General features: G+C 38.2%; 1 protein-coding gene across 1 annotated transcript in view; it reads left to right on the plus strand.

Moving 5' to 3' along the window:
- The window catches only part of LOC134876922 (A-kinase anchor protein 7-like), a 44,883-nt gene extending 40,598 nt beyond the window's left edge, over positions 1-4,285 (plus strand). Inside the window, 1 exon segment of the mRNA XM_063902179.1 lies at positions 1,454-4,285. Within this exon segment, the coding sequence (XP_063758249.1) occupies positions 1,454-1,653 (200 nt within the window). The 3' untranslated portion in view covers positions 1,654-4,285.
- The last annotated feature ends 5,145 nt before the right edge of the window (positions 4,286-9,430 follow it).

Raw genomic sequence — 9,430 nt, forward strand, 5'->3', positions numbered from 1 at the left:
CAAACCTGTGGGCCCAGTGGGATTTTTTGGTATAAAAGGTAATCTTGGGGATTTTGCTCGCTAATCAAAAATATTGAGAAGGTCATATTGTGTTTTGGAAACCAGATGCGAGCGTCCTGGGAGACTGCATGGCTGAGTGATTCTTCATTATTATTCTGAATGCTCAGTGCAGGCTGTCCCTCTTGCCTTAACTGTCTTCCTCCATGAATTATTGACTTTCTGCCCATCTTTGTTTTCCTATGTTGTTTTCTGACTCCTCATCCAGCGCCCTGTCTTTTTCTCTGCTATTGTGCCTGTAGCGAAAGCAAAACCAACTGTGTGTTAAATAGCCTTCAATAACTCCAGGAGGTTCATTACATTTAAAATGCATGAAGAAAAGAGCTGGGGGATTGTTGTTTACCTCAACTGTTATTATCTGCTCTACTTGTGATATCTTGTGTCAGATTCAATCTATTGTTGCTGGGTTCAGTGAGTATATACTCATGTTTCATTGTCAGATTTATAGCTTTCTTCTGTTGTGTTTGTTTGAAACCTACTGGAAGAAGAAATAAATCAGCCCTGGTATCAAATGCAATAACACTTAAACACAAGGGGAGGCGTTCAGTTACATTCAAATTCTTTGTGGAGTTTTATTACCTTTAATATCGCCATAGTTAGGATTTTTTATATGTCATTCCTGTCACATTTACAGCAGTGGAGCTAACCTCCAGCTATTGCCATAAACGCAGCAGGAAATCTCCTTTAAATTCTACGTTAATATCATGTTTAACATTATTAGAATTGCAATACTGTTCCACTATTCCTTTTTGTGTCAGCGCATGATGGTAAACGCCGGTATAAACACATTTGCAGTGTCTTCTAACACGATAGTACCGCAAAGATGTATTTTTAGCGAAACTTCTTAATTCATTATTGGTCTCAGGCCAAAAAAACTTTAAAAAGTTAAAACACAAATAGAGCTTTGTTCAGAATTTAGGTAGACCCATACATATCAACCATATCCCAGAGTAGTTTTATAGGGGCATAATACTTAATTTACTTGAAATCCAACTGAACTGTTTTGGTGCACAATCATCAGCCTTGTTTGAGGAGAAGTGTCCGAAGGATAGCAGATAGAAAAGCTGAACATTTAGCAGCTTGAGAGCCGAGTTGGAGGAGACCAAAAACAGAGGTAAAATAGAGTCAAATGTGGACTTTTATTTATCAGATGGAAGGTTTGGGAATCACCAGAGGCCCCACGATAGGATACATTTCACAATGCTATAATCACGATCAGATCTTTTATGCTTTATATGGATTATGGGTGTCTGTGTGTTGATACAATAACTCCATACATTGAGGTGTAACTTCTAATTATGTACCTAACCCTTAGCCAGAAAGAGGACTCTCGATCTGATTATACACTTTTGTGAATGTTTTGTTAATATTGTTATTTTGTGCCTGTTTATCTCAGGTGGGCGTCGCCGGTCTGAGCCCGACGAGGCGGAGCTACTGAGGGTGAGCCGGCGATTGGTCGAGGATGCTGTCAATCGCGCCTTGCTACAGTACAAACAAGAAACACTTCAAAACGGGGGAGCACCGCAGCCCCCTGGAAACACTGAAGAAACAAAGACGGACACTACAGCTAACTCCACCACTGACTACAGGAAGTGACATCATTGGACTGAGGTACAGAGACTGAGAAACCTGCCGCCTGGAAAACATCATCCAGGCCCAGGCTCAACAGGAGAAGAGTCAGTGAGCCCTGGGCACAAAGCCTGAACACGCCAACTAGCTGACGAGCTAACCCAGCGAGCCCACCACAGCGGCTAGCCAGTCATGCTAGCTACCCGCCCAACTGACCTGGCTTGTCACAGTGCCGGTTTAATAAATAATGTAGCTTGTGTTCGGTGCTAAGTGACCGTCCAAACAGGGCCAGCCTACCTAAGCCTGTTATTTAACTCACTACATCCTACAGCAGGGGCCTTGACCCAAGATCCTCACTCAGCTTTGGGTCTGCGTTTGAAAGACAAACTTAGAAAGCACTCCTGTAGAGACTCGTGCACATGTAAGGTTCACTTTGACCTGCCACTCACAAAACTGCCCGTTTAGAATATGTCATGTTTTGTAAACACCTGCACTTAAAATAGTCAATATCCATAATTTTCCAGTGAAAACAAAAACATATTTCTCCTCCACTTTGCTTTTTATGCTGTCTTCATTGTCAAAAGATGACTTGTTCATCTTTGTGGCTGGAGGAGAAATGTTAATAAAAGAGCTGGTTTGACTTCGCTGTGACAGGATTCTACAAACTCAAGTGGGATGTTGGACTGCATCAGTGAAGGTTTTTGTTGTATTTTGCAGTGGTTAAAAGCACTTTCCACAGAAAATTGTAAACTTCCAGCATTTAATTTGACTTTTTACACATGTTTGTCTGCACATACCACACTAAGTTGTTTAGAGAAATGTATTATATATACCAGTTGTGGTGTTTCCTGCCAGGGTAGCACTGAGACAATCAGCAACTTAAAATCAGTCATAAGCTCTGAAGTCAAATTTCCTAACACAAACAAAGTGATACCCTCTTTTTACCCCAACGCTGTGGGAACAGACAGACTGGTATCATATTTATTTATTTTTCACTAATAAACGTACTTTACAGCAGGATTGGAGATACTTATAGTGGATGAAGAAGAGAAAATAACACTCCCAACATGACACTACAAGAGAGCATTGTTCCTCCATTAATGACCTGCTTCTTTAAATCACAACAATGCTACAAGCTATTAACACACGCTTTCTGCCTGACCGTATATACATTATCTTTTGTTCACACACTATATTGTTCCGTGATTTCTTTGTGAAAAATCCATTATTTAATAATTCTGAAGTCTGGCTGTTGGAGGCTCAGTTATTGGAAATATTTATGCTAATCCGAGCAGTTTTTACTCTACCGAACACATTTATAGCCAAGCAACATGGTGATGCTGATGTCGGGGAGGTTAACTCAGACAATCTCTGCTGTCAGCTGAAAGCCCTCCTGCTTTTCTTTTCACCGTCTTCAATACTTTTATCTTTGCTTTAACTTGAAAATTAAATTGGCCTTTTCCGCTCACTCCATCTGACCTGATAGCTCATGAAATCCATGGAGAAAAAATATTGAACAGTGAAGATGTTCAGGGGGATTGTCTGATTTTTATTTAAACTGGGTTTCCCTGTGATACAGCTCTGAGATAAATGATTTATTAACTGTTGTTTTATCCTTTCTAACTATTATTTATAATGCTTTGCCGTCACCGTTAGAGAAATGAATTCTACGTGAAAAGATGTTTGACTTTGAAATGAGAAAAAGAGCGTTCTGTTTGCATTGAAAGGTGGCAAAAACACAAAATGATGTTTTAATTGTCTTTTGTTTCACTTTTTAATGAGCAGCTAAATGTATATTCATGCTGTTCAATCAAATCACTGATTATTAAAGGGGCCTCACGTCCCACTTTTCTGTAAGTGCTTAAGGTGACGACCCATAGGTAGCCTTTTAAGGTAACTGTCGCTATTTTTGTTGTGAGATTTGCCAAAGTCGATGTTAACCTGTGGCTAAAGACTTAAAGGATTATTGAGTTAATTGTAAGAAATTGTCCACCATGAAGCTCAATTCCTGTCATTTCCACTCTCAGAAAAATCGATATCCGAGAGGCAGGGACTTTGCCAGCCTAGATTTCCAGCCACGAGAGGTTTATTTCCCTGGAGTGCGAACAGGTGGAGCTGTAAAATGTGCTCTCATCGCTTCGTCATCCACTTAAGTCTTGCCGCTGTGGGCTCATTGAAACGTTACAAAGGTTAATTTTGTCTAAAGGTGGACTTTGAACGTATTTGTTTTTATCTTGCTTCTGTCACCGGATCCTTAATATCCCTAAAATCCCCTTTAACACACAAGTAATCCTGTTGGTCTGTACGATAAGTCTGTTCATTTGTGTGTGTGTGTGTGTGTGTGTGTGTGTGTGTGTGTGTGTGTGTGTGTGTGTGTGTGTGTGTGTGTGTGTGTGTGTGTGTGTGTGTGTGTGTGTGTGTGTGTGTGTGTGTGTGTGTGTGAGAGAGCGGGTTCACAAAGTTTGATCAGTGGTTCCCCAGAGAAATTTCTGTCTCTATCAATCATGGCGACTGTGTGCGTGTGAACGTCCCCTCTGTTTGTCCTTCCATTTGTCCGTGTGTACGTCTGATGGTCTGATGGGTGTGTTGGTTGTACTGTGTTGTACATCTTGTCCTGCCATATTTGAACAATAAAACAGGATATGAGATTCAAAACCAATATCCCTCTCTCCCTCTGTCTCCTGATTTCAGTCTGTGTGTAGTTCTAGTGCAGATTGTGTATGCGTGTAGTGTTTACATCAAGGCCGAGATCATTTCAGGGTTACATTGCCCCAATAGGTTTTAAAAGGCTTTGGAAGAATTGTATAATGTGATTTTATGGAGGCGTTTGTGTATTAGGAATATAGCAGTGGGTATATCACCCAGGCAGTAAAACAAATTATTTTCAAAAATAATTTAATGAGCAAATTGAATCGTTATGTTAACATTAATGTCAGTGTGAGTTATCTTACAAATAAAGAGCATATCATTTATGTTAAGGGACTCTGTGTAACATATTAATGTTAAACCTAAGTGGATTGTAATATAACCTAAAACTGAAACTTTCTCAGTAGCCCTAATATGGACTGATTTGAATGTGAAGTTGAGGTGGTTTTACAGTAAAAATCCACAGGATGTGTCCTGACGTTCGGTACTTTGAAGTCTTCTCTGACGGTTTCCACGCTTTCGACATGACTTCTTTTCTTCACATCAAGCCATGACTTTTTATCAGACATTTTCAACATGCTTTTGCAACATTTTGAAATGCTATATTATAAACATTTGCTGATATTTTCGAGGTGATTCATGTGGTTTTTAATTTATTTTTATTTCAACATGCTATGATTTGACATATTTTGCAATGTATTATTTTTAGATTTTTTTAACTAATAAATCCAATACGATTTCTTGTGAAATATGAACAAGTAACAGGTTATTATAAGAGAAACGCATTGGAGGATCTGGGTGTCCTTGACATTTAAGAGATACTACTGAACACTATATGTCTATATATATTTTAAAAATCATTTATTATAAAACAGCAACAAAATTAACAGTAATGTGACCTTTTTCTGACATGCTATTCTCGTTACATGCACAAATCTTTATGACGTTTCAACAATATTTTTATGGCATACTATCCGATGACTTTTTTTACAACGTTTTCTGACATGTTTATGTGTCTATAGGCAACGTCGATGAAGTATATATTTGTTCATGTTTCTTATCCATGACCTGTTTCACACTTAACAACCAAAACAATATAACATACATCAATCAAGAGAAGAGAAATGATGCAGATTTTCAGTGAAGCAGGTGATGAGACATGTGGCAAACAATGTTGACCCTCTTTTCCATATGGTGACATTAAGCAGGTCTGAAGCAGAAGTAGTGACGATGGCATCAAAGTACCTCTTGCCAACATCCAGCACCTTTGTTTTACAGCATGTATCGTTTTCTTGAGCTTTTTTTCCTGTATCAAGATTTTAAATGAATGTAAAATCCTTAATGTGTGAAAAAAGGGTCATAAGGGTGTTACCAACGTGACACCATGCCAGATCTTTTTCTACACAGCTTCCCTCCTAATGTGAGAATCTGTTGAATCATGTGGAGTAATGCTGCATTTAGTCATCACCCGACCTGTTTGAGAAATTGCGCCATGATGGGTGCAGATTCTGAGTGATTCATGATATGCAAACCAAACAGCTTGCCAAGGGTGACTGTCCAGCGCATCGTGATGTAACTAGAGCCTGGGCTGAAATATGGGATCACCTGTCTGATATGATCGAAGCATCCGAGGAAAGATAGTATCGTGTTGATCTTTTTCCTCTTTGGAATTTGAGTCACATCTCTCAGTAATGTGGAGGCTTGTTCTGCTGCGTTTGTGTCACATGGTGGAGTTGCCAGATAGATTTCAACCACAAAAATGACATCAGATTTAAATATGTAAAATGAAACCCCTCTTGGGATTTCAACTTCTTGAGTTACGTGTTGCAGCAGGATTATCTGTGAGGGTCGAATAAAGATCTAGCACTTTCTTGGAAGGAGGATTTTTTTTTTTTTAAAGGGGCCCTATTATGCTCATTTTCAGGTTCATATTTGTATTTTGTGCCTCTTTTCACCCTGGAACCAGAGCCCAGTATGCTCTGATTGGTTAGCTGGTCTGCTCTGTTGTGATTGGTGAACCACTTAGAGATGAACCCCTTCACCTATCACTTACAAAAGAAGCATGAGTGTTACACAGTGATGTCACCATGTTAAAGGCGTGAACAAAGGAGTTAAAATGAGGCATTTCAGGCAGGGGGAACTTTGGGATGTTAGCCTTTGCAAAACATTTACATCCACAAAAACGTACTAAATACACTCAGTGTGTATTTATCTTTTAAATAGCATATTGGGAAAAACATTGCATTGCATCAACAGGAGACAAATAAATATGAGACCTAATCCTCTCTCAAAGAATAATGGAACTCATTGTATGGAACACTTATGTAACTTTTGCTGAATAATCATAAAGATAATATAACCACACGTGTTTATTGTTCTTGGAGAAAACACAAAATAAGAATGTTTTTATTAAAGCAGATCATTTCCAGTGTTTAATGTACATTTAACCTTATTATAAGAGCTTGCTCTGGTTCTAAGTACAGTATGACCGCTGGTAGGCAGAGAATGTCACCTCAAGTTAAAATGTCACAGCGACTAGTTTGTAATGATTGAAATTTGAGGTACAGGTCAGAGTACAATTACAGTAGCACTCCTTACTCCTGATTGTACAAGTAAAGTTCAGTTTACTATTCAGCTTGTAAAAACTGCTGTGTTCCAGTGTGGGTATACGATCCAAGGTATCAGGGGTGTAAACGTATACTTCTTTTTATTTTGTAAGTAGTTTTGTAAGATTCCAGTTGTGGCTATATATATGTCAAAATTCTGACCAACTAATGTGATTAAACTTCTCGGCAACTTAAGAGTAAAAGAATAAACAAAAAACAAGTCAACATCATGTACGACCTCATGCCACTGATGTGTTGGGTTGTGCAGAGTGTTTGAGTTATCTTGTGTGTTTGTGAGCCCACAGGGTTGTTCTCTGCTTTTTCTTTAAAAGACACAATACCAGTTTTTATTTTTTTTATTTTGAGGTTTCTTTCTTGATTCCATCTGTCACCATCTGCTTTTGTGAGTGGGTAAGTGTGCGTGTGTGCGTGCGTGTTTCCCAAACAACATAACTAAGTAGGTTTTATATTCTGCATACATGTGGCTGGTCCATTTATCATACCACTTTCTTTTAACCTTTCAGTGCTAAGACTGCAGAAAACACATACTGTCATTACAATAAAACATAAGAATCATCTCACTCAGGCTGTTAGCTGAAAGCTGGCAATTACCACAATAACAATTTTAAGAAATTGAAAGGCTGGCAGAGGGAGGCAGAGGGAGAGCCATGCTCTGTGATGAAGATCCTCAGCTGCAAAGTGACTCAAACATGACTGGAATAACAAATAATCCCCCCTCCACTCACCCACATGCAGATCTATTAGGAAGAATAAGGCTTGCTTTGTCATTCACCAACTAATGTTCTTTAAACTTTCCAAAACTCACAGACTATTTTTCCTGTTTCCCTCCCGAATACACTTACATTATTCCTTTATCATTGCATAACCGAACTGTATAGGTTTCTTCACTAACAGTGGAATGCTAGGAAGTTAGCATGCTAACTGGCTAGCATATGTTACCAGTTGTTCCTTGAGAGGTGCTTGTAAAGATTATTAGCAGTGGTTTTTTATAGTTTTTTAGTTAACATACAACTTTGTATTATTATAACTATATATTTTAATTACATTGTGATGAATTTGAATTGTATTGACCTATTACATAGTAGTCAGCTACTACACATAGCGCTTTAAGCATCGCGGAAACAGTTAAACATTTATTTCTAAAACTATTTCCCAGTAGCCCAATTTTTAAAGATGAACTTGTTTGTAATTCTTTTTAACTCGTACACAAAAAGAAATATGATTTGAAACAAAATAATGGGGTGCTGTAGCTTGTGTTAGCCTCGGACAGAATTAAGCTGATCCCGATTTCCAGTCTAAATGATAACGCTAACCAGCTGCTGGCTCTAGCTGTAAGTACATTTAGCTAAAACTCTCCTGCAACAGATAAGGTGTTGAAATAATTAGGCTCACAGCCTGCAGCCATTATAAACTGTCACCTCACTGCAGCCTGTTTGACAAACTGCAATAACACTCTTTATGTAACCTCAAAATCCATTTTCTGTTCATTTGCTGTGATAAACACCTGCTTTTAGCCGGATCTGAAACACACACACTGATTTATGGTTTGTGCTAAATGCTTTTAATAATATCACTCGATACTAGTAATCATAGGTAGCAGGAGCCATAATGACCTGGCAATCTGAGTTCCTTTACACTGCTGATTCTATATATTATTCAACTTTAATGTGATCCCTTTGAAAATTAGAAGTGACCGGGATTTCAATTGCCTTTACAATCAAAGAAACCTAAAAAAACAAAGTTGCTTTCAAATTGAGTTTACAATTTATTCATGGTGAAATTGGATTGCCCCTTTGAATCAAGTCATTGTCAGGCTCATTGGGTCGAGTCATCTGATTGGCCCATTGGTCTAGCCTAACAGATTCAACCAGGACAAATCTGAAGGATTAGGAATGAAAATGCATATGTATCTGAATTAGAGTTCCTTTTTTGCATTCTTCAAAGCAGAAGTTGCTTTAATTAACTTTTATAGCTGCTGAAGGTTAAATATCACAGAATAATCAACACTTGACATCTCTATACACACACTCCAACATGGCCTCCAATAAATCGCCTTTTTCTAATTAATTTGCTCATTCAGTAAAATTTCAAATTGATAATTAGTTGGCATGTAAACACAGTGAGAACAAAAAGACTGCATGTTGTTTGTTAATGAGCCGCAATAATAGAACAAAAGGCCATAATGGAGGTTTTGTTTTAGCCCATTAACCACAAATCGAGTATGCTTGACATCATTTAACTGATTCTCTACCTTCAGGGTAGCCTTGGCTCTTTGTTGGTGTGTTCAGGTGCTTACATCAAAAGGTAACACTCACAAAACATTCAAAAGCATAAAAAAATCTGCGCTTTGCATTGGAAAAAGGTTGGAAGTAATGTTAAGATTGAGTCATTTATAATTACAGCTTTGTTCTGAGAATGAGATATGCCACAAATGTTTAATTTTGATTGTAGTCATCAAAAACAGGAAGACGTCCCAGGAGGAAGCAGAGAATGTATTGATTGCTTTCCTGTCTTTTATATCTGACAGCCTC

Source organism: Eleginops maclovinus, chromosome 15 (assembly GCF_036324505.1).
Source record: "Eleginops maclovinus isolate JMC-PN-2008 ecotype Puerto Natales chromosome 15, JC_Emac_rtc_rv5, whole genome shotgun sequence".
In the NCBI taxonomy this organism is placed as follows: domain Eukaryota; kingdom Metazoa; phylum Chordata; class Actinopteri; order Perciformes; family Eleginopidae; genus Eleginops; species Eleginops maclovinus.